This window comes from Lontra canadensis, unplaced genomic scaffold (genome assembly GCF_010015895.1).
Source record: "Lontra canadensis isolate GAN:19392208 unplaced genomic scaffold, GSC_riverotter_1.0 scaffold64, whole genome shotgun sequence".
Classification (NCBI taxonomy): domain Eukaryota; kingdom Metazoa; phylum Chordata; class Mammalia; order Carnivora; family Mustelidae; genus Lontra; species Lontra canadensis.
In genome coordinates, this window is record NW_022631058.1 from 12,001,790 (window position 1) to 12,025,577 (window position 23,788).

General features: G+C 52.4%; 1 protein-coding gene across 1 annotated transcript in view; it reads left to right on the forward strand.

Annotated features, from left to right (window-relative positions):
- Nucleotides 1–240: 240 nt before the first annotated feature.
- SLC24A4 (solute carrier family 24 member 4) overlaps nucleotides 241–23,788 on the forward strand; it is a 71,422-nt gene continuing 47,874 nt past the window's right edge. The window contains exons 1-9 of the mRNA XM_032878673.1: nucleotides 241–253; nucleotides 7,169–7,245; nucleotides 10,488–10,562; nucleotides 12,950–13,034; nucleotides 13,581–13,684; nucleotides 14,464–14,538; nucleotides 17,325–17,350; nucleotides 19,085–19,138; nucleotides 20,677–20,819. Of these exons, the coding sequence (XP_032734564.1) occupies nucleotides 10,497–10,562; nucleotides 12,950–13,034; nucleotides 13,581–13,684; nucleotides 14,464–14,538; nucleotides 17,325–17,350; nucleotides 19,085–19,138; nucleotides 20,677–20,819 (553 nt within the window). The 5' untranslated portion in view covers nucleotides 241–253; nucleotides 7,169–7,245; nucleotides 10,488–10,496. The remainder of the gene's footprint in view (nucleotides 254–7,168; nucleotides 7,246–10,487; nucleotides 10,563–12,949; nucleotides 13,035–13,580; nucleotides 13,685–14,463; nucleotides 14,539–17,324; nucleotides 17,351–19,084; nucleotides 19,139–20,676; nucleotides 20,820–23,788) is intronic.

Genomic DNA, 23,788 nt, shown 5'->3' on the forward strand with positions numbered 1-23,788 from the left:
CTGGCAGCTCACAGGCTGTCGTGGAGCCAGCGTGGGAGGGCAGGTGGCAAGTGGCAGGTGGCGGCGGGAGGAGGTGAGAGATGGTGGGGCCGCCCTGTGCCGGTGTGGGCATTTATCCTCAGAGCAGCTGGGAACCGTTGAAGGGCTTTAAGCTCCCCGAGCCTGGGAAGGAGCTGGTCTGGCTTCGGGCAGAGCACAGAAGGGGGCAGGTCGAGAGAAGACACGCGCTGGAGAGGCTGATGGAGCTGGAGAGGTGGGTGGACCCGAGCCACGTAGGAGGTGAGGTTGCCAGGACCCCGTGGGGCACTGGCCGAAGGCGGGCAGAGGGCTGAAAGCAGTCAGCACTCCGTACAGGAAATAGAAGCCCTTCTCCACATTTTATACGGAAAGGAATTTCAGGGAACAATGTGCTTATGAAATTGTAAGAAGGGCTAAAGGAACAGGATCTGGAAAGGGGAAGATCAAGTTCAAAGACAACCTTGGCAGGAATAAGGAAATGTGTCCTGTTGCCAGGAAAGCCTCTCTACTCTTATACCTCTTATAACCAAGGTTGTCAGAGGAGGAACTCCTCTGCCTCTTATCCTTCCTCCCAGTCCCCTAGGTTGGCAGAACCTACTTCTCATGCAGAACCCCAGCTTCAAGGTTGTCCAGACTCCACAGAACAGGGAACAGAGCTGATATGTGTGACCGTGCAGTGCATAGCCTCGTGCATTGTACTGGCGTCCCTGATGGGAAGGCTCATGGAAGCTGGGTGCCAGTTATCCCTGTCCACCCATCACAGAGCATGGGGGAGGAGGAGGGACCCACACCAGGACTTCTTTCATGCAAACCAACATGGATGGTGGACCACTCACTGGGGACAGGTTTCAGGTATTTCGAGGATGGCGAAGGTGTGACGTTTAGTTGGTAGCTGGGTGTGTTAGGTCTTGAACTCAGGAAAGATTGGGATTTGGAAGAAGTCTGCAGAGATTAGGAAGTCAAAGCCAAGATCATGTGGGGAAGGTGCATAGGTGGAGAGAAGAGGGCTTGGGGAAGAGCTCTGTGAACCACAGTTTTCGGGGTTCCATGAGGGAGGGGCTTCTAAAGGCCACTGGGCAAGTGAGGAGAGTGGGTGAGAGTGGGGGAGCCCAAGAAACTAAGAGAGAACATCGTGTGGAGGTGGGATGACACAGCAACATGGGTGAATCCTGAAGGCGTTTTGTCCAGTGAAAGAAGCCAGACCAAAAGGGGCAGAAGAGACCAGAAGGCAAGGCAGCATCTTGTATGATTCCATTGATATGACATCTTGGGAAAGGCAAGCTGTAGGGGAAGGAAACACACCAGTGGTGGCTAGGAGTTGGGGTGCAGAGGGGCGTTGATTGCAAAAAGCACAAGGGAATTTTGGGAGTGATGGAATATTCTGTCTCGGGATGCGATGGGTGGATCTCAAGACCCATGGGAGTTTATGTCCCAAAGAATGAATTCTATATGTAACTTGGGTCAGTGGGTGGGTGGATATATTGCTCATTCATTCATATGTTCATACATCCATAAACAGGAAGTGATCAGTTTTATTAAATGTTTCAAGTTGGTTGAGGAAGAGGAGTGACAAGTATTCCCAGATCCACGGAGTAATGGACAAGACCCCTGCCAGGCTGGGCCATGGACTGTCAGCAGAACTGGCCTATGGCCTCCGTGTGCAGCCCTCTTTTCAAAAGCTCAATGTCTTGCCCTGGCCCTTAGAGCTTCAGGAAGACAGAGCCTGTCCTTGGGTAAAGGAGGCATTTGTCCCAATGTATCTCTGTTTCAGATAAAATGCTCTGATAAAGAGCCCGGCGTTGGCTGGGCTCCTGCCTGGGTTCTCCTCTCCTCCTCTGTCCCAAATCTGTGACGGTGGGCAAATCCAGCTTCTCAGGTCCTCCATTTCCTCCTCAAGAGAATGGCGATGTGGGAACGATGTGGCAGACATCTGTGTGGCAGACTGATGTGGCAGACGGGAGGGCTTTGAAAGATTTGTAATGCCTTTTTCAAGACTTGATGTGGGTGCCCCACTCTCCATGGGCTTCCTGCTCACTCCCCCTCGGGTCAGTAACCCGCCTGGCTGGCTTCACTTGCCACCATCCCTGCAAGCTTCTCACTGTCTCTCAATCATTTGCTTACTTGTCCTACTGCCTCCAGCCCCTTGTGGCCCATCTGCGACACTCGTAGTAAATGCTTGCGCCCGGCGCACAGTGATGCTCGAGAAATGTGTATTAATCTGTACGCTTTCAGGGTCTGTGTATTCGCCATCTCAACATCCTGCTGTTCTCTGGATGACTTTGGCTTTCTCTGAAAGTCAAGTCACCCTCCAAGATGAAGAGCGCCAAGCCCACGGGTGCCTCAGGCTCCCATCTGCCCTTTCCCAGAAGGCCCGACACCTATCAGCAAATACTTGTTGAACAAATTAATACATTTTGAAAATGAGCAGTGATGTTGGCAGAAGTACGGAGCCTTGAAAGGGCAACACTGACTCAGGGATTCTGAAATATAATGGCGTCATCCGTGTAAGTTTGTCAACAGAAAAGGTCAAGTGTGCCCCGGGGGTCTCGTTTATAGGGTGTTAGCCGGGTAGCTGGTGGTGGAGAGGGGGGTTGCAGGTGCTTCTGTTCCCATGGGCCTTACCGTTTCCCCTCCGATGTCCAGGAAGGCACCTGGTGGGAAAGACACCCCCCCACACACATATATACATACACACACAGCTCCCACCTGCCCACACACAGTAGAGTTGGGTGAAAGGGAGGGAGGCCGACATCTGAGGTATAAGCGGAAGGATGTGTTCAGAACCACAAGTAATGGAGAAGCTGGTTCTGGGCACCAAAGTCCAAAGGAGAGAATCTTAAAAGGGAGGTGGGCAGAGGCTGGGTCTTTGGCAGCTGTCCCTCCCCTCCTCTTCCATGGGCCCCCCCACCCCCATCCCCCGGTGTCAGGGTGCTGGGATCATCCCTGGTTTCCACCTGCAGATGCATCTCTTCCCTTTCCCCCCACCCACCCCAGCCAGATTTCTGTACCTTAAAGGCTTAGGCATGACCTCAAAAGCCGTGTGTGCCTGCCCCCTTGATTCCTCTGGTGGGGATATGAGCAGACAGAGTGGCTCGGCCCCTTGTAGCCGTGCAAGCGTCGTGCCCTTGAACATGCCTGGGGGTTCCTGATCCCAGCAAGCCCAGGAGGAGAGTTTTTCTCAGGAAGCTGGGATTAAGCAGACCCAGCATCCAGATCCTCATGTGGCTGGTCTGATCTCATGCGCCGTCTCCTGTTCTTCCCCACTAAGCTGGTTTTGTCTCCCCTTTTGCTTTCACAAACCCAAGGCTCAGCCCCTGGAGCCACGGTGACAGCCTTGCATCAAAGGTAGGGTCTGTAGGACAGTCGCCTAACGGGCTGAGTGCTGAGCGTCCTTTAACCCTTACAGCAGCCGGTGGGGGGCAGGCTCTGCAGTGATCCCCAACTCAGAGACAAGGAGACAGCCTCAGAGGTGTTAAGCGGCTTGCAAAGGTCCTGCAAGGAACACATGAGGGGCAGAGGCCCTTCCTGGAACCTGCCGGCTGCTTCGAGCCCGTGTACTGAGCGGCTCCATACACTGTGTGTGGTTTTAAAGTTGCTGCTGTTGGTGACAGAGGTGGGATGAACAGTATTCCTGCTGGGCGTGCTCCATGGCCTGTACCCCAAATGTCAGTTTTTAGAAGATTTGATTCCTGAACCAGGAAGCGGACTGGTCTCTGCTACCAGCTGCCAACTGGGAAGGGTAGTATGGCCATCCACCTGTGGCAACCACACAGACACAATGACCGTTCTACCAGCTCGCGTGGCAACAGGGTGCCACTGAAGAAATGGAGGGACATACTCAGCCAGGGTCCCGAAAGCTTGTGGGTAGTTGTGCCAAGACTCCAATTCAGGTCTTCTTTCCCGCTTTGCCGGGGGATGTCCCTCTGTGTGAGAGACAGCCCCTAATGCCAAGCAAGGAACACGGGGCCCCACGGTGAGTCCAGGTTTCTATAGCTGGGGTTCCCGAGCTGGTCACTTTCCCCTTTGAGCCTCACAGGGTTGGACATTTGTGGCTGCAGGACCTGCCTCATGGGTTCGGGATATGGCCAGAAGACTCGGGTGGGTACAGAGGTCAATGGGTCATGAACAGCTGATAGCTTTGCTGGTAACTCTGTCTTGGCTGGCAAAATTAAGTCCTGGATGGCTTGCTCTCACCTCTGCCACCATCCAGTTTCTATGCAGGGTTGCAAAGCAAGCTTGGTACGGTGGCTGAACCAGTAGAAGCCTGCTCCTACCAAGGACAAAGCCATTTATCATCCATATCTCCCCCCTGCTGGAGCCCAGATGATATGTCCTCGCAGCAGAAATGCACATTACTTTCTTCTAATTTTCAAAAGAATTCCCAGGATTGAATAAATCAGCAGCTCTCAGCACACTGTCTTGGAGAATCAGGAACCATCTCGAATTTTCAGAGCAGAAGCATCTATTGATCTGCCTTGAAATACCCCAGACTGTTGGATTTCTCCTGGAAAAATGTCCGGCCCCAGGAATGCCAAGCATCTCCCCTCCCCCTTATAATAAGCATCTCTGAGCCCGCAAACCTGGGAACAGGTCCCCGCTCTTGAAATGACAGCAGTGGTTCTATTAAAGAATTTTGATTACAGGAAAAAAATAAGTGAAAGAATCCATATTTCATTAAAGTTGCTTGTTTTAAAGTGGGAACGTTTCCTGGGTGTCTGGGGAAGCTGATGTTTTCTAGGCCTTGCGGGAGAATCTAGTCTTACAAAACAAGATTTTCCACGTAAGGGAGAAAATCATCACTCTCAGAGCTGAAGGCCAAATTGTATTTACAGAGAAGGGATTTTTTTTTCCCCCCCCGGAAGTTTCTTTGCGAGCAAATGGAGCACCCACCGTGAAGCTATTGTCCTTTTAGGTGTTTAAGCAGTTTGTGAGGGTAATGAGAGCATCCTAATAGGATGAGAGGATATAAATGGGCATTTTTATTCGTATTTTAACATTTTTTAGTTCAATCAACTGTTAAAGTGTTTTGGGAACCCACTGCAGTGTCAGGCCTGGCTAAGGCACAAAGAATGTAATAACACAGGGCAGTGTGGATCCCTGCCTTCCAGAAGCTTCCATTCTAGCTGATGGGATGAAGACGTGGTCCATTGGTCATCTCGAATGGGGGAGTGGGGTGAGAAGGAATTATTCCTTCATTCCCTGTGAACTTTCTGAGGCCAAGAAGCAAATAATTTGCTCAGATCCCTCAGGAGTGTTAAGGGTGATACCCTAGAATCTGAGTGTGTGATTCCTAATGCGGGAGGCTCTGCACGCCACAGGGCCACCCACTGTCTAGGATGATGAAAGCCCATAACAGTTACCCACCCCAACAGGAGCATTCTTGGGGCCAAAGGAGGGACTGTGATGTGGAACTCGATGACCCAAGATGGCAGTGTGCCAGTGGCAGCCTCTCTCCCATTGATCATGTTCCCTGTGTGTGTGGTTCTGCCGAGTATATCCAACTGGGGGGACGGCAGTTTTTCCTCCTCGTGCCAGCACTGCCATCCCCAACCCACCCGATGTCACTTGACATCTTTGGGGATCTTGAGTTCCCCAACTGGAGTGACAGATCCATCATGGGTGGAAGGAGAGATTGAGAGGAGGAGTCGGTGGGCCTGGGTGAAGCTAGAAGTGCTTTGCAGGAGAACACCTGTCCCTGAGCTCTGGGAGGGTAGACGGGACCAGAAATGACTCTGGTGTGAGGGGATTCTGACTTGGCAGAATCCTGGGAGGGCACATCTGAAATTCACCACAGGCTGGAAATGTTTGAAAAAGTGAGGCATATTATTAAGGTCCATCTTACCATTTTACTGATGGTGAAACTGAGATACACGGAGGTTAAGGAACTGTCTGTGTAGACACGGCTGTGAACATTTCGAGGCAGGATCTGAACCTCATGGCAGATGAGCGCAGAGAGCCTGCCCTCCTGAGCGGGACTGACCGTCTCCAGCCTCGGCCTGACTGCCAGCGGGACTGTGTTTGTAGCAGATCCAAGTGGAGATTGAAGCCACTGGGGACCTAGCTGTCTGCTGGGAATGTGATCACAATCCATAGACAAAGCGAGGAACCATCCCCTGATTTCTCTCTTTGGTGTATTTTGACATTTTTCTACTTTGTTTTCCTCTAACATCTTTATTGAGATAGAATTCCCATACCATACAATTTATCTATTTAAGGTATATAATTGGGTGACTTTTAGGGTGTTGGTAGTTGGGCAAACATCACCACAATTTTAGGACCATTTCATGAACCCCGGAAGAAACCCTGTACCCTTTAACAGTTATCCCCCAAACCATTCTGCTTTCCAGCCCTAGGCAACCACTAATCTACCTCTGTTTCTCTAGATTTGCCTCTTCTGGAATTTTATATTAATGGAATCTTACAATATGTGGTCCCGCGGGATGGGCTCCTCTCAGCATCACGTATTCCTGTGTGAGGGTTCCTCCGTGTTGTTCCATGCGTCCGTGCTTTGTCTTTGTATGGCTGAATATTCCCTTGTATGGGAATATTCCACATTTGGAATAGACCACATTTTATTTACCCATTCATCCACTGATGGATGTTTGGGTTGATTCCATATTTTGGTGCTTATGAATAATACTGCCATGAACATTCCCGTGCAAATTTTGTGTGGACATGTTCTCACTTCTCTCAGGCACATACTTGGGATTAGACTCACTGTGTTGTGTTGTAACTCGACGTTCAACCTTTTGAGGAACTGCCAGACTGTCCTGCCACAGAGGCTGTACCCCCCGACCAGTTATGAGGGTGCCAACCACTCCGTGTCCTTGCTAATGTTTGTTATTATCTCTCTTGGCCATCCTAGTGGGTAGGAAGTGTTTCATATGTTAAAAAAAAAATTGCAAGGGATATGTTAAATTAGGTCAATTCCAAGTTTCTAGAGCATCTGTGGATAATTCGGTACTCAGCAATGTTTTCCGAGGAGCGTGGGCGTGCTGTGGACGTGGGAGCTGTAGCTGGCTGGCCCCCTCCTGGGGTAGCTGAAAGCCTAGCAGGTTCTCCAGATCCACAGGAGACTCTCACGCTGCCAGTGAGGCCATCACGGCACCGACTGATAACTAACCCCCTGCCGTGTCCTCTTGTCTTCCAGCGATTCATGAGTTCCCTACAGACCTGTTCTCCAACACGGAGCGACAACACGGAGCTGTCCTGCTGCATATCCTCGGTGTAAGTGGCCCGGGTGGGATGGGCTATTCCTATACCTCAGGCAGCCAGAGCGTGTCTGCAGAGCACGGACAAGCCATAGCATGTCAAAGATGTCCCATCCTTGGAAGATGACATCTGGGAGAACAGGTGCTAGACCCATTTTAACCACAAAAAAACAGAGTCTTAAAGATGTCGGGTGACTGGCCCTGTGTTGCCCAGCAAGTGACCCCAGAGCCAAGACAAGACTCCCGTGTCTTTCTGGGCCCCATTTTCTACTTTCCTGAAAAGGGAGCGACAGCGTCTTTCCCAGCCATGCGAAAACATTCCCAGCCATGCGTGAGTGTGAGTAAAGTGCACTAGACGTTGCACTACAGATAAGAAGTGCTCTGTGCGCGCTTGCTGTCACAATTCCCGTGATCCTCCACTCCCACTCCACATCTCACCACCTTGACGTAACCATAGTTTAAAACTTCGGCACACCCTTTCTCAAATTTCCCTCTGTCTTCAGATGAGACGTGATGACAATGGTGGAATCCTCAGACACCAATTTAAAAAGGACTAGCAGGTCCAAACCTCAAGTACAGGCAAAAGTTGCTCTTCTCTGACAAGAGTAAGCAAACTGCAGCCTGAAGCCGCGGCTGGTGTTTGTAAATAAAGTTTTATTTGAACACGGCCCTTCCCATTGTTTCTGTATTCTCTGTGGCTGCTTCTGTGCTTCAGTCCCAAAGTAGCTGTAACACAGTGACGTGGTCCGCAAAGCCAAAAATATTTACTATCTGTCCCTTTGCAGAAAAGGTTCGCCAGTCCTTTTGTATGGTGTGGGGAAACGAAAGTGCTCGCGATTTGCTTTTCTGCTTGGGACACGGCAGATTTTCCTTTAATTAGGTTCCCTGACCACCCAGCACTATTTGCTTCTATAAGCCCCACCAAGTATTAGCCTTTGCAAGAGAGAATTCAGAAAGCGAAAGCTGGGATTCTTGCGGAGAGAGTAGCCCCCTGAGAATGATGAATGAGTGAAATTTTAATTAACAGGATAAACCGTTAATGACAGTGAAAGTTGTAGGCAAATATTGAATGACAGGCCTGTGTATTTCCGTAAGAGAGTTATTATCTTTCTAGTTCCCCTGGCTTTCCCACGCCCTCCTCTTTCACTGAGAGGCTGTGGGTTTGGCAAATTAATCCCATAGCTCTAGGGCTCTGCCTCAGGAAAGTCTTGGCATTGCTAAGACAAAACCTTCTCTCCCAAACCTGAGAAACACCTCAGGGATTTTGCAGGAGCCTTTAGAGCAGACATGAGCCAAATGATGGCTAGAGGGCCAAAATCTAGCCCACCTTCTGATTTTTATAAATAAAGTTTCATTGGAACCCAGCCACAACCACACCATGTTCTCTTCTATGGCCACAGAATCATTATGGCAGAGACTGTGTGACCTGTCAAGACCGAAATATTTACTGTCTGACTGTTTCAGAAAAACCTTGCTGACACCTTCTTTAAGAGAAAGACAAGTCGCAAGCTTTGGAGCCAGTTTTCGTCTGCAGCGCTAGGAACATTCTCAGAGCTGCCCAGCCAGAGTGGTGGGGACCAACTTGGCCTCCTTTTCTCTTATGTGTTTGCGAGGCCATCAGGAGAGCTATGCAGCCTCCCCTTCTCCTGGTAGAGGATGTTGTGGGAATTCCTGGGGGTATGAACTCAAGTCTGTTTCCTGAGATTTTCATAGCAGGATCTCTCTCCCTTCATTCTCTCTCCCTTCACCCATAACCCCCAGTATTTGTTTCTTTTTGCTCCCCCCCCCCAAAAGGTAATGAGTCAGATCCAAGGACAGCCATGCTTGGACTGCAGTAGACACCTGCCTTGGAGGCCTTGGCCACAGCTAATAGATCTTCCAGTCTATTTAATCACAATTCATTGGTGTGCAACTCCAACAACTTCACAGTTGTTTTTGCTGAAGCAGCCCAGCCTTTCCCAGTTTTGTGAACAGAGCATCTGTATCACTTTGTCTTTGAAGAAAGAAATGGTTCCCTCAGCCTTCAACACAAAGTCCCATCTGTCCATGGGCCCTGGGCCTGGCCTGTCCTTCCAACCTCACATCCTGTCTTCCACTTCACTATCACTCTGGTCTACCTGAGTAAGTGACCTTGCTGTTCCTCACGGACTCAAGCTCACTCCTACCTCAGGGCCTTTGCACTGGCCTTTCCCCAACAATTACACATTGTCTATTTGCCCCACTAAGGTCAGTTACAGGAGGCAGAGGCACTTCCTGGCAGGTTAGCCATGGAGCCCTGATGCCTAGAATAGTGCCTGGCCCATAGGTTGAGTTGAGTGGAAAGATGAACAGGACAGGGATATATAAAACCATTTGGAGGGGCGCCTGGGTGGCTCAGTGGGTTAAAGCCTCTGACTTCTGCTCGGGTCATAATCTCAGGTTCCTGGGATCGAGCCCCACATCGGGCTTTCTGCTCAGAAGGGAGCCTGCTTCTGACCCCTAACCCTGCCTGGCTCTCTGCCTACTTGTAGTCTCTCTCTTTCTGTCAAATAAATAGATAAAATTAAAAAAAAAAAAAAACATTTGGAAACTACTGATCTGTTCTCATCTCTGTCATCAAATAGATGAAGGGACTGAGCCCTGGAAATGTGACTTATCCAAAGGCACATGGCAAATCAGTCCCAGAATCAGCATTAGCATCTGGATGCTTTGTTCCATGAACCTCTGTGTGTGGATGGCTTGTGTATTTTAACTTCTGCCATCATTAGGTAGCATCCCAGGAACTGCTGGCTCGCCTGCTCACTGCCATTCATTCCAGCAGTGGGTGGCCGGGTGGTAAGAGGGAAATGGTGCCTTCACTAAAATGAAGGGGGAAGATCGGGATTGTTCTTACTTTAAACTCTTAAAAATGGTGATTCTAAATGCTTTCCTTCTTAGCCCTAAGGCTTAGAGCTTGCCTTTTGAGAGCAGCCTGAAATGGTGCTGGGGAGAGAGCTGGTGCTTTAGAGAGGAGAAGGAGCCCAAGACCATGTGGCCTGAGCTCTCATCCCCTTTGTTGCCAGCACATTATTTCCCCTCCCTGGGAATCCGTTTCCCCATCTGCTCATGAGGGAGCAGATCTCTGCGGTGCTGGAATTTTCCTCTGTGTCTCTCTCTGTGCACCCGGGCTCTGCCTTGGCAGGGTGCGACGGCTTCCTGGTTCGGGACGTGACATCGGGCCAGCCATGCCTCCTTAGCAGCAGGTGCATTTGCTGACCATCTCCCCCATTTCCTCCTCAGGCTCTGTACATGTTCTATGCCTTGGCCATAGTCTGTGATGACTTTTTTGTTCCGTCTCTGGAGAAGATCTGCGAAGTAAGTAGGGGGGACTTGGGATCTCACAGCAAAGCCAGGCTGGGGCTGGGGGGCCTGGGGCAACCAAGGACATGGGACTCGTCAGGGCCAGATGGAGAAGGACCAAGCAGGGAGCACTCTGGTGGTGACGACTGGCCACGCACTTACTGTGGCCACGGCAAAGCCTGGCTTTGACATCCCCAGAGCGGAGTCGGCAGGGGCCATTCTCTCCCTGATTTGCTCTCCCACGTGCCATTGGCACCCAGGACCTCTGGTTTCCCAGCAAGCTGTCACTGGTGAAGCTAAACCTGCCCATTAAGGAGCATTTCCCACAAGCTGCAGGTGGTGGGGACCAGGTGGGGATCTATGTCTCAGGGGATGATCCAGAGGCTGAGCAAAGAATGCCCTTTGGTCCAGTGTTTGCAGGTGGATGTTTTCTCCTCCTCATTGTTTTGTGAGCTTTTGACTTTCTTGTCTCCTCTCTTCTCACATGTAAGACTCCAGTGCTGGGGCGCCTGGCTGGCTCAGTCAGTAGAGCATGTAACTCTTGATCTCAGGGTTGTGAGTTCGAGCCCCTCATGGTGTGTAGAGATTAAAAATAAAATATTTTTTTTTTTAATTTTTTAAAGGTTCTAGGGTGTCTCTCTGCTCTGCCTTACCCTTGGCCGCTAACCAAGAAAGGATAACTACTTCCATTTCCAGCACCTACTATGTGCAGACCGCTCTGGGCTTTGGCACACTTTGTCCCCATGGAATCTTCTACCTATTTGAAGCCATGCCGTTGTTGTGACATCTGCAGCTGGGGCCAGAGCTTGTTAGGGCAGGGGCTTCCTTGCTGCTGAGCACAGAATAGGGCCTCCCGAGGAGCGGGGAATGTGGCATCAAGGTGCACAGGCCTTCCCCTCCCCCGGTCTCCATCTTCCCCTGACTCAGACTGAACTGTGGGTCAATGAGCAAGTTGAGCCAGAGAAAGAGTGTATGGAGAGAATCAGGAGATGGCCTCTGGGGATGGGTGACCAATGCACAGGCCAGTGCCCAGTGGAAAGGCCCCTCCAGATTACCTGCCTCTGTAAGGACACAGACGTGAGCAAGGGGGATGGTCCTGGCCCTATGGGCAAGTCCCCTGGAAGGGGCTCAGTAAGAGCCATCAAAGGACTGAAGGGCCAAAAGGAAGAATGCAATGTGTCTGTTGGGGAGAAGCCTAGGAGGGTTTCATGGAGGAAGTGGTATCTGATCTAAACTTCTGAAGTGGTCAGGATTTCTCCAAGCAGAGAGGACAAGGAAGGGCATACTAGGAGGAAGGAATAGCTCAGGTGAAGACAGAATCTTCACCTGAGTTTGTAATGGTTTATAATGTGCTAGAAGATACCGGAAATGCTCTGATGGCAGATCATTTTCTGTGGAATCCTCTCCTGATGGATGAGGTCACAGTGGCCGGGCTTCTGCCCTGGGGGGGGTCAGTGCTTGACAGAAGCCCAGAGCTCCGACCCCTCTGAGGGACCGCTTCCTATAGCAAGGTCAGCAGGGAGGTTGTGCTGACCCCAGACTGCCCAGGGTACTTGGGAAGGTGGATGCAGGAGGAGGCCGAGCCCTGCCCAGATGCCTTCTGATGACCACAGAGTAAGTGCTTTCAAGTTTGGGTTCAGGGAGCCCAGAATCTTCGTGGCTTCTCCCAGTATCCAAAGCCCCCAACAGCATATTCTCGATCAGAGGATGGGCCTCTGTGGCTGGGGCATGGCCTTGCAGGTGCCTTATCAGAGATCCAGCCTCATCCCCGGATCTAGGTTGTCTGGCTCTTTGGGTCCGAGAGCAGCCAGGCTTCGGGGCTGCCACGGAGAAGGCCTTCTGGAATGCAAGGGCCAGACTGTGCCTCTGGGACCTCTAGGTCCCACAGCCCTGAATTGGGGAAGTCTGCATGGTACCCAAGTTCTGCGTGGACCCTGGAGGCAGCTGCTGGCTGAGCGCCACTGCATCCCAGACTCTGAATTAGGCACTGGCAATCCAGAGGTGAAAAAGACCAACCTTCACCGTCCAGTGGGGAAGGCACGAGTATAGTCCTCAGACCCTCACTGGGTGGTTTGTGTTTCATTAATTGGAGGACAAGACTCTTCCACTGGTCCAAGGGGAACAGCTGACTCTGGGGGTACAGTTCGAGAGGTGACCTCATTTAGGGGCTTGGCAATTGAGCAGAAAGTGACAGGGGAAGGGGACAGGGGACTCCGGGTGGGGTGGCCCACAGAGTAGCAGGAGGCATGTGCTGAGGGTGCTGGAAGGCGACACAGCCAGCGCAGGTGCCGGACTCTGGCCACAGCAGTCCCCCACGCTTGCCATGATCGTGGACATGTCCAGTGACTGTGTCCGCTGTCCCCACCTCACAGCCTGAGTGTCTGTGGTCACTTCTGTTTCAGAAGCTCCATCTGAGTGAAGATGTGGCGGGAGCCACTTTCATGGCCGCAGGAAGCTCCACGCCCGAGCTGTTTGCCTCTGTTATTGGTAAGAAAGGCCCCCAGTGGGGGACACAGGACCCAGACCCCCACCCCTGGCCAGTGAGGGCATTTGTCAGCTCTGAGCCTCTGTTTTCTCAACTGTAGAGCGGGAGAGCTGGGGAGACAGAAAGTAAAGTCGGGTTCCCTGGGGGCGTGTGGGAGAGCAAAGGGCGGGTGGGTAGAGGGCTTCTTTTGTGGGGGCAGGATAAAAATGTTCTAGAATGAGATTGTGGTGATGGTTGCACAATTCTGTGACTATACCAAAAAACGGGGTTATATACTTTGAATGGGTGAGTTTTATGGCATGTGAATTATATCTTGATAAAGCTGTGTTTTTAAATAAAAAAAAAGGAAAGGGGGGGTGGGAGGAATGGAGTTAGCTGGTCGCCCAGGACACTTTCTCGTCTCCGGTTCTGCTGTGCCCCTCAGCCCCCCAGGCATTGTGATGAGGAGAACAACTCCATCCGTCCATGGGGTTGGGGACACAGCCCTCCCAGCAGCCCAGGGAGGGGGCAGGACCGGCACAGGAAGGTTTCTGCCTTTCCTATTATAGGTGTGTTCATCACCCATGGAGACGTTGGCGTTGGGACCATCGTGGGCTCTGCGGTGTTTAACATCCTGTGTATAATCGGCGTTTGTGGATTATTTGCGGGGCAGGTCAGTGGTTTGTCTCCCTTTGTAGAGTGACATAAGGGACAGCAGTGGGGGAACCCGGGACCCCGCCTTGGGTGTGCCCTTGACTGACCGAGGCTGAGCAAGTCGGCTTCCCCCTCCAGGCCCGGGTCCTCCCAGGTATGAGTGGCATCTGACGTTCTGTCCATGTCCAGCACCATCGGATCCGAGGGCAGGACAGGGTTGGCTCTCTTGTCTGGGCCAAGGGTGAGCATTCACTGAGCAGCAGTAGGTCTTTGAGAGGTCCCTCCTGTAACCTTGACCCTGAGCTAGATTCTGGAAATATCTGAGGCCTGCCTTTGGCCTCCTTAGCAAGGAGGTTGAAGCTGGCCTGTTGCTGATACCCCATGACCATCTTCCTGGTCCTCAGGGCCCTGGGGGCATTACACTCGCCCCCAGAGAGGCAGGCTCATGAGTCGGCCCTACCTGGCCAAGCGAGGTAGTTTACCACCAGAAGCTTCCAGCATCTGGCTCTGCCTTGACCCTGGGCTTCTGCTGTGAGACAGGTTGTTACCTCAGAGGAGAGGGAACAGTTAGGTCCTCACTTACAAACACTGTGTACTTTTGTCCTGTTGCCAAAATACAATGGAGAGCACTGGGTGGCCTTGAGCAGCCTGGAGAGGCTTGTTTCCGGTGGCACAGTTAGTAGGAACTCTGTGGGTGCATCCCTGTCCCTGCGGGGCTCAGGGCTGGTGAGAAAGCTAGTCCCCGCACCACCCCCCATCTCCCCAGCCATCAGCAGCTGACAGCCCTTTGCTTGGCAGGTGGTCCGTCTGACGTGGTGGGCTGTGTGCCGAGACTCCGTGTACTACACCCTCTCTGTCATCGTGCTCATTGCTGTGAGTTACCCCCCTGCCCGTCTCTGTCCCCGTCCCCTCTCCACTCTGCCTCCCTCGCCTGAAAACCTCGTGCCTGACACCCTGGTTATGGAGCAAATCCAGTGAGCACCTTGAATTCAGAAAGGCTTTGGAAACGTCAGAGCACATGTCCCATTGTCCATGAAGTTAAGTTCAAGCCCTTTGCTCCTCAGGGGCCCTCAGAGCCTCCGTTAGAGCCCGATGCCTGAGAATCGGAGTTTCTGGGTTCACTGCTTGCCGCAGAGCAGGAGAGAGACCGAGGCTGGCTGGAGACAGGCAGAATGGGCCGCTGGGGGAACATGGAGAAAGGCAAAAGAGCCGGAACAAGGTTTCTGGGGTCTGTTAGTGTGGGGGAGAGTGACAAGAGATTACCCCCCCAGTCCCCCCATGGCTAGCGTGGCATCATGGCCCATGACACTGAAGCACAAGGCACAGGCTACTGCCGAGACACGTGCCACCCCCAGAGGAGACGTTTCAGTCCAGGCGGTGGCATGAGGGCAGAGGACTGTGGTGTGCCCAGATTTTCTGGAATGTGCCTCAGAGAGTACCCGACCTCACAAGATCTAGAGCCAACTGTACAGGACAGTCCCATCCCTTGTATGAATTATCTGTGGGTAACAAATTTCCCCCAAACGCTGCAGCTTCAACTAGCAAGTAGTTCTCGCTCTTGTTGTCTGTGAATCGGAATTCAGGGTTTCGCACAGATGGTGGCCAGGGTACACGACTCCCCCAGTGAGAATCTGCTTTGGGTGGGGGTCCCCTCGCAGGGCTGCAGATAGGCCTCCTCTGAGCCTTCCTGACCGCCTGCTCACCATGCTGTGCTCACCACGATGACTGACTGCCCTCAGAGCAGGGGTGAGAAGGTGCCACCATGGAAGGGAGCCTGTGACCTGATCATGGGGGCTGTAACCCACCGCTTTCGCCACATTCTGTTTGTCAGGAGCTTCCCAGGCCATAGAGACAGGCCCGGCAGCATGAATATCAGGCGGGGCATTACTAGGACCATTTGAGACCACTGGGACCCCTGTCTACACAACCCCGAAAAGAAAAGTCATAGATAAAACAATATACCTATATGCAGTTTCAAAAAAAAAAAAAAAGAATCAAATGATGCCCAGTCTATCAAAGACAGAAGTCCTTGATAATAAGAGATTACAACTCTCCGTGGTAAGTGTTTCGGCGAGAAGATGCTAGAACCCCAGGTGATAGGATCATTACCCCCGTATGGAAGAATCTCTGAGCCTGAAATTGACCTGTGCAGACTAAGGCCGGGTGCTGGGCGGGCCCCTTGGGCCCTGTGGGGGGTGCTGACATTGCAGACCCGATTTTCCAAAATTATAAGTGACTCCTGATAAAATCCTAGGCTGAGCCAAGTCCACCTGTTTCTCCATTTGCTACCTCACTAGAAAATTACATATTTATTACAACTGTATAAAAGTATTTTGATTTTTACAACACAGTTAAGTTCTGGGTTCAGGTCTTTCTCTCCCCACCCCACCTCCCGCTGCCACCACATGTCTGAATTTTAGCCAGACATTTAAATAAGAGATCTTTACGTGTGGGAAGACCTTCTGGCAGACTATGTCACATGTTCTAGGCTGGTCACCACCTGCCTGTCCCTGTATCTAAATATCCCCCACACATGTCCTCACGTTCCCCAGGGGGGCGCTGGGCACTGCTCTGTTCAGTGCCACTTCCTCAGAGCCTGGAGCTTGGGGAGCCTCACAAGGATGCTCGGTCAGGATGACCACCCCCTCTCGGAAGTGGCCTCCCCATGGCAGCTCTGATGTGCGCTGACTGCTGTGACAGCCAGGACAGTGGAGCACCATGGGTCCCTGGCTTCTCCCCACATCCTGTACAGGGCCTCTTTGTCTCCAAGGTCAATGGGTGGGTGCAGCCCTTCCAAATTCCCATCCACACTGGGCCTGGCTGGGGTGGTCCCAGGACTCCTCCCCTGGACCTCAGGGGCATCGTTCGTTCATCTGTGCCTGTGTCCAAGATGCTGGGTGGGGTTGTGGGGTAATGTCCGTGCCCTCTGCAGAAACCGTGGCACCCTCACCATCAGCCCGGGGCTCCCTTCAAATGGTACAAGTGGGTCCTTTGCTCTTAGAATCACCAAAGAGGTTACTCTCTTTTTAAGAAAATAATATCCCTTGGAGCAAGCACCTGGGTGGCTCAGTCGGTTAAGCATCTGCCTTCAGCTCAGGTCATGATCCCAGGGACCTGGAATAGAGTCCCATGTCGGGCTCCCTGCTCTGCGGGGAGTCTGGTGCTCCCTCGCCCTCTGCCCCTCCCCCCCCCTCGTGCTTTGACACTCTCTCTCTCTCTTTCAAATAAATACTTAAAAAAAAAAAAAGGAAAATGATATCCTTTCCCTTCCACATACACGAGTATCATAGACAGGTAGGAACTGTAGGGATACAGACAGGTAGGGGTCTTTTCAGTTTTTCAGAGTGTTGATTTCAGCAAATCTGTTCCCTTATTGATGGCAGGCCCCTGCCAGCCTGGTCCCACCTGTGACTTGAAGTGTAATGAAGCACAGGCCATTTCTCTCGGGAGGCCCACGCTAACACATGGTAGCATCTGCAAGGATGGGTTTCATCTAAGGAAAGGTCACCTGCAGCTGAGAAACCCAGAGATGGAGAGAGGAGCCCAGCTTTGTGTAAAAATAACAAGGCAGTGTGGGTGAGCTCCGAGTGTTTAAGGGTCTGTGTGTGCTCTTTTGGAATAAATAATGCCCCCCATCCTTTGTTTCTTTTGCTTTCCAGTTCATATATGATGAAGAAATTGTGTGGTAAGTTTTAAATGTCTGTTTATTTTTCATTTTTTGTTCCTATCCTGCCTTGTTGGGTTTGTTGAATCTTTCTTGAGATTACTACTACAGACATGAGCTTAAGCCCTTGTGAAAGTAAAAAGGCATCATTCTAAACAATCACGTCTTTATACTTTCAAAGCGACAAAGATTGTTTCCCTCAGTGTTCCTGCTCTGCCAAATAAAACATATTATAAAGCTAAAATAATGAAAACGGTACAGCATTTTGGCATGGGCCAAAGTGGACTGTGGAACCAAGAACCCAGTCATGGGCCCATTTCTTGGCTGGGGGATATGACAGGTGTCACGACAGGCGGTGAGTTAGGGAGAGGCTCTCAGATACTGCTGGGGAAACTAGGGAGCTATGCAGAACAAAATAACATCAGATCCCTCTTCACACCTTATGCAAGAGGAGAATCCAGGTGAATTAAAGATCTCACTGTAGGGGCACCTTGTAGCTCAGCTGGTTAAGCATCAGCCTTCAGCTCAGGTCATGATCTCAGGGTCCAGGGATGAAGCCCCATGTTGGGCTTCCAACTGAGCAGGGAGTCTGCTTCTCCCTCTCCCTCTGCCGCCCACTGGTGCTCGTTCTTTCTCTCAAATAAATAAAATGTTTTTTAAAAGCAATATAGATCCCACTGTAAAAAGCAAAGGTAAACAGAATAAAATGTAGGAACTCACCTTAATGACCTCCAGGTAGGAAATGATGCCTTAATTAGGATACATAAAGCAGAAACTTGAAAGGTTGGCATTTTCACTGTGTCAGTGTGTTATGTGTCCATAAGCCATAGAGACGTTCTCTTCATGAGGGTGATTCAAAGTCGGCATCCCATCAGTGTCTTTCTGTGGGATTGTGCTCAGTCCGCTGAGGACATGAGCAGCCGGGTGCTCTGGGCCCAGAGAAACCTGCTTTCGGCCCGCACCTGGCCCTTAACCCACCCTGTGAGCCAGGCAGCCACTCCACATCCAGGGTCTCCTCCTAGATGGACTGGGGGCGGTGGCAGTGGGGTCATCGCCATCTCACCGCAGCTCTGCTGGGCTGTAGGCTCTGCCAGCAGAGGGAGAGTTCCCGAAAACAACCGTAGCTCATGCCTGGTGCATAGTAAGCCTTCAGCACGCATTTGTCAGATGACCAGACAGATTAAGCTGGGTGGCTCCTCAGTGGTCTGAGGTCCCTGCACGTGTGTGGGTTTGGGTGCTGCACCTGCTGGACAGCGGGGTGAGTGTCCCAGGAAGGCCCCGCCCCTGCTCCACTCCGGAACCCCGCCCTGCAGGCTCCTATGCCTGCCCTTCTCTCCCTGCAATTCCTCAGGCCCTTCCCCACTTGTACCCACAGCCTTTCCGGTCCCGGGCCAGAATCTCTGGTGAGCGCATAGGTCTCTTAGGACCAAGTGGGTATGACTCCAGGCTGCTCCCTTCTGTGGGTCCTGGGATGGGGCAGCCCTGGTCCCTCCGTTTTCTGGATACCCATGGAAATGCTGCCTGATCCCTGTGGACCCCCATCGCTGAGAAGAACCCACCCTCACCTTCTCTGTCCCCAAGAGGGCTTCAGATGGCAGCTGGCCGCAGCCTAGGATGGCGCCCCTGTTTGCCAGGGCCAGGGCTGGGGATGGTCAAAGGACCTTCTGCCCTGCTCCGCCAGGGCCTAGCCGTCAGCCCCAGACCCCGCGGCCACAGGCACCCTGTCCTAACCACAATCTCTGTTCTCTCTTTGAGGTGGGAAGGACTGATTCTCATCATCTTGTACGCATTTTACATTCTGATCATGAAGTAAGTAGCTTTTCTCTTCTCCCTGCTGGGCAGTCTGACGCCTTGTTCTGCTTCCTGCTCTAGCCTTTCGTTAGAGCCCAGACAAAACTGATGACAGACCTTCCAGCCACTTCCAGCCAACTCCGGTTCTCTGGGGGTACCCACTGGGCTACTCAGACTCTGTTTGGGGGCTCCTGTCCACACGTGGACCAGGGGAGCCTGGGCTGGTGGGTAGAGGATGGGGCTGTTCAAAGACAGGTGGCCAGCAAGACCTCTTTCCCGGGGGCTCCTTGCTGCCCTGGGGCACCACCCTTTCTCACTGTCGCCGTAAATCCCCTCTTCTCAAAGAGCCAGGCTACCTGGCTTTCGCACCAGGCTTTGTACAGTGCCACCTGTCAGGGGCTCCCCCTGGTGCAACTCCAGGGCACACCACTCAGGAAGGAAGGTGCAGACCCTGGGTCAGGGTTGGGCTCGCTTGCCACCTCCGGAAACCGCCTGGCTCAGCATGATCTCAAAAGTGCTAGTGAGGAGTATCATTCAGCCCTAACAAGGTAGGGACATCAGACTGGGATGAGCCTTGTAAACGTGCTAAGTGAAAGCAGCCAGTCACAAAAGGACAAAGACAGTATGATTCCGCTTGGGCGAGGGACTCTGGAGAGCCCAGTCCATAGAGCTTGTAGGTTAGAGATTACCAGGGGCGTGGGGGGTGGTTACTGGTTAACTGATGAACGGACACAGACTCATTTGGGATGCTGCAACCCGACGTAAATCATGCTGACAGTCACCCGACACGTCCTGGGACTGTGATTAGTGCCAACAAGTTAGACACTTAAAAACGAAAAAGAGTTAAAATAGCAGATTTTTCCACGTTTTAAAAAACAACCTCTCTGTGAGCTGAGTCCCCTTCAGGTTTTGTCATCTTTTCCACATCCCCAGAAAGAGTTAAAAGCAACACTGACTTTTAGGAGACTCTGAGTCCCCACATTTATATCAGATGTTTATGGTATTTTGTGCAAATGGGTGATCACCTGTCCAAGGGCGGGAGGCTTGTCCTCACGTGAACCACTCGCTTTCTGAGCACCTTCCAGAGAGGTGGGTGGCCTGGGGTCTGAGCCGGAGATGGTGTCTTCTCTGGGGGGGTGTGCCTGGCTGTGAGGGGTACAAGCTGGCCTGCCGGGTAGCCCATGGGAGCAGGACACATGGCTGTGGGAGGGAAGACCAACCTGGTGACACTTCCTTTGAGCCTGCCTTTGACACTGGCCTGAACTTCCTTTATTAGGACAGGCTTGGGACAGGTATGAGTAGACATGGGTCATGCTCTTGGACCAGAGGTTCTTTATGCCTCCCTCCTCATCCCCTGCCCAGAGAAGCCACTAATAGCCCAGTGGGGCAGGCCTCTGAGAGCACGATGTTCTCGGGGTCCTGTCAGGGGACTGTCAGCTCCACTAAGCGCCCTCCACTCCCCCTCGCCGCCTCCAAAGGCCTCTCCCAGGGTGCACGGGGTGGGGGTGGAGTGCCAGGCATCTCCCCAGGCTCTGACTTCCTGCCTTAACTTCCAGGTACAATGTGAAGATGCAGGCCTTTTTCACCATCAAACAAAAGGCCATTGCCAATGGCAATACCGTCAACAGCGAGCTGGAGGATGGTAATGATTACTGTGATAGTAGCTCTGACGATCCCTCCATGCCGTTGCTGAGGCGAGGTAAGGCTGAGCAGACAGGAGCGGCCCATGCTGAGTTCCTGAAACCATCGCCCGTTCTCTCTCTTGCACGCACTCACACCCCACCTAAATTGTCACTCTCTTACCTTTGGTCCCAAGGCCCTAAACAAGGACATGTGGCTCAGACTTGTGTTTGCGTAGAAGGGAGAAGGATGAAGAGAGCCAACAGTCATGCCCGGGGGACTTTCCCCCAAGCCTCCTGAGGAAGGTTCCAGGCCTGCTGGTCTCCTGTGAAATGCAGCGAATTACCTGTCTGACCCTCGGAAAAGGCCAGTGGCAGGAGGCGGAGGACTTGGGGTGGCAAAGCAGGCTCAGGTCTCCCTGTGATTTCTCACATGCCAGGCCCAGTTTTGGTGGAGAACTCTGTTCTGGAGAGATCTCTGTCTCGTCACCCAGAGGAACGGCAAGGCCTGGGAGGGCAGCCACAGAGCTGAGCAGGAACATCCAGATCCGCCCCAGAGAGCCCTGCCTGGGAGCCCTGACCCCAGGGGCGGCCCCCTTGTCTGGGGTTCTGGGCCCCCAGGGAGTGGTTAGGCCTGAACAAGTTTCTGTAATGAAGATTATGGAAAAACAGATGAGCCTGGCATCTCCAGTCCCACCCACAGGGTTGGTAAAGGCCTTCACCAGCATGACAGGTGGATGGGCCACGTGAGGGTCTTTCTTCCATGTTCCCCGTGGCCCCAGAAGAGCCACGTCCTCTTTCAGGCGACTTTCACTCCTTCATGGGGTCTGTGACAGCCCCGGTGGTCTTGGGGGTCAGTTTGCTCATGTCTGGGACGTGTGGGGGCTGAAATCTGTCCTCCTTGGCCCCTCACTAGTCTTTACTAGTGGGGCAGATCTGAGTAGGGACTCCAAGTCCTGGATGTCTGGCAAGTTTGTTCTGTCCCGTCTCAGGCAACCGCCTGATGGAGGCACCTGTCACAGGTGCTTGAAGGAGGAATGAATGTCTCCATATGAAAGAGAAGGAAGAAGCCCACTGGGGTTGTAGTCATGGTTACGGCCCGGCTGCCAGACACCACTGATCCCTGATGGTCAGAGAGGGGAGGCCTGGAGAGCTTGAAGCTGTAGCCATGTGTCCTGTCGCCAAAATGCCTGGCAGCCTCCTCCAGGAGAGAGCCTGTTTCCAGGACAACCTCCGCAGAGGGGAGGGACAGATGTGGCTGCTGGTTTGCATTTTAGCTCCACAGATAGAGCGGGCCCGAGGTCCCAACTGCAGATCCCTGAGCACAGCATCTCAGGACAAAGGTTGATTCCTGCCCAGTCTTGTACACTGAGATTAGTGCTCCGGGGCCCACAGGACCTTCATGGCAAAGAAGAAAGATTCCAAGTGGTGGTGGTGGGAGTCATTCATTCCTCAGGTGCCAGCCCCAAGAGCTCCCTACCACCTGCGTGGCCCGTGCAGGAGGCCCCTCCTTAGTGTCCCGTGGGAAGCATCCCTTACTTGCAGAATAGCCACATCCCACATGGGGCCTCTCCTCGGGCTCTGTCCTGCCACTGTCTCCATTCCTTTGATACCCAGGACAGTAGGACCTCCCCCACAGGTCTCTCATTTTCCCCCAAACATCTAAGTCCGAGAAAATGTCTAGAAAATTGGAAGATTAGACACAGGGCTGCCCCTCCCCCCAAACATAGGAAAAGGAGGCAGATGGGCCTCCCTCCAAGTTTCATCAAGGAGGAGGCATTTGGATAACGGCCAAGGAGAGAAAGGTCTGGACAGGGGGGTGAGGGTAGGCTGCAGGGCTGAAAACTGAGATCAGGGAGTCCCAGAGATGGAGCCTTCAGGATTTCGTAGCCCAGGCTGGTGGAGGGCCCTGTGTGTAAGTCACCGCAGGGCACTGTCCCCCCAGAAACAGACTGAGGCAGGAGGAAGGTGTTCACAGGAACCCTATAGGGACTGAGAAGGGGCCTCAGGAGTTTGCCTTTCTTTCTTTCTTTTTTTTTTTTTTTTAATTTTATTTACTTATTTGACAGAGAGAGATCACAAGTAGGCTGAGAGGCAGGCAGGGTGAGGGGGAAGCAGGCTCCCTGCTGAGCAGAGAGCCTGATTCGGGACTCTATCCCAGGACCCTGGGATCATGACCTGAGCCAAAGGCAGAGGCTTTAACCCACTGAGCCACCCAGGTGCCCAGGAGTTTGCCTTTCTTAATGGTGTAGTTGTCACCCGTCTTTCCAAGGCAGAGCTCCCCATCCCTGCTCCTCGGCCTACGGGCAGGTCCCCATCTACCCACCCACCCAAGGAGGCCCAGGACTGCTGCCTGGTGGGTGGATCCTGTCCAGAGCCCACAGGCACACACAGCTCTGGTTTTTCCTGTTACCAGTTTTGGTGTTTCCCTGTGCCAAGTCAAACTGTTCAACTCGGCCCCTTCCCAGGTGTTTGGCCTTGTTACTACCACTCTTGTAAAATGTACTTAAATGTTCTTTAAAGGTTATGAGGTTCTTTTTACCAAATCCTCTCGGGCCTTTTTTTTTTTTTTTTTTTTCTTATTTTGAGGGGGTGGCAGGACATAATATCTTCCTGCTCTGTTCTTCATTCAGATGTTTGGGTTTTTCTAAAACTCTTAGAAATTTTTCACATGACGCTTCAGTTCTGCTCAAGAAAGCAGAGAAAGGTCTAAGAAAAGGTCCCCAGGGCAGAGGAAGAGGGTACCCCCTGTTCCCCTTTTCCAGCTGCTAAAGGAGTCCCCCTTCTCTGCTGGTTGCCACAGCCTCACAGCCAGGGCTCCTGGGGCTAACCGCTAGGCTCACGGTGGAACTTTCTAGGCTGCCCTGGCCCTGGATCCGACTTGGGCTTCCAGCAGCGAGAAAGGAGGCAGACGCCTGGCCTGGGGCTGAAGAACTGCCAGAAAAACATTCTCTAATGGAGTGATTTTCCGGGCAGCCCCCCTTGGCTTTGCCATATCACCTCCTGCTGCCATTTGGTGACAACACCACGACGAGAGTCCTCCCTATCT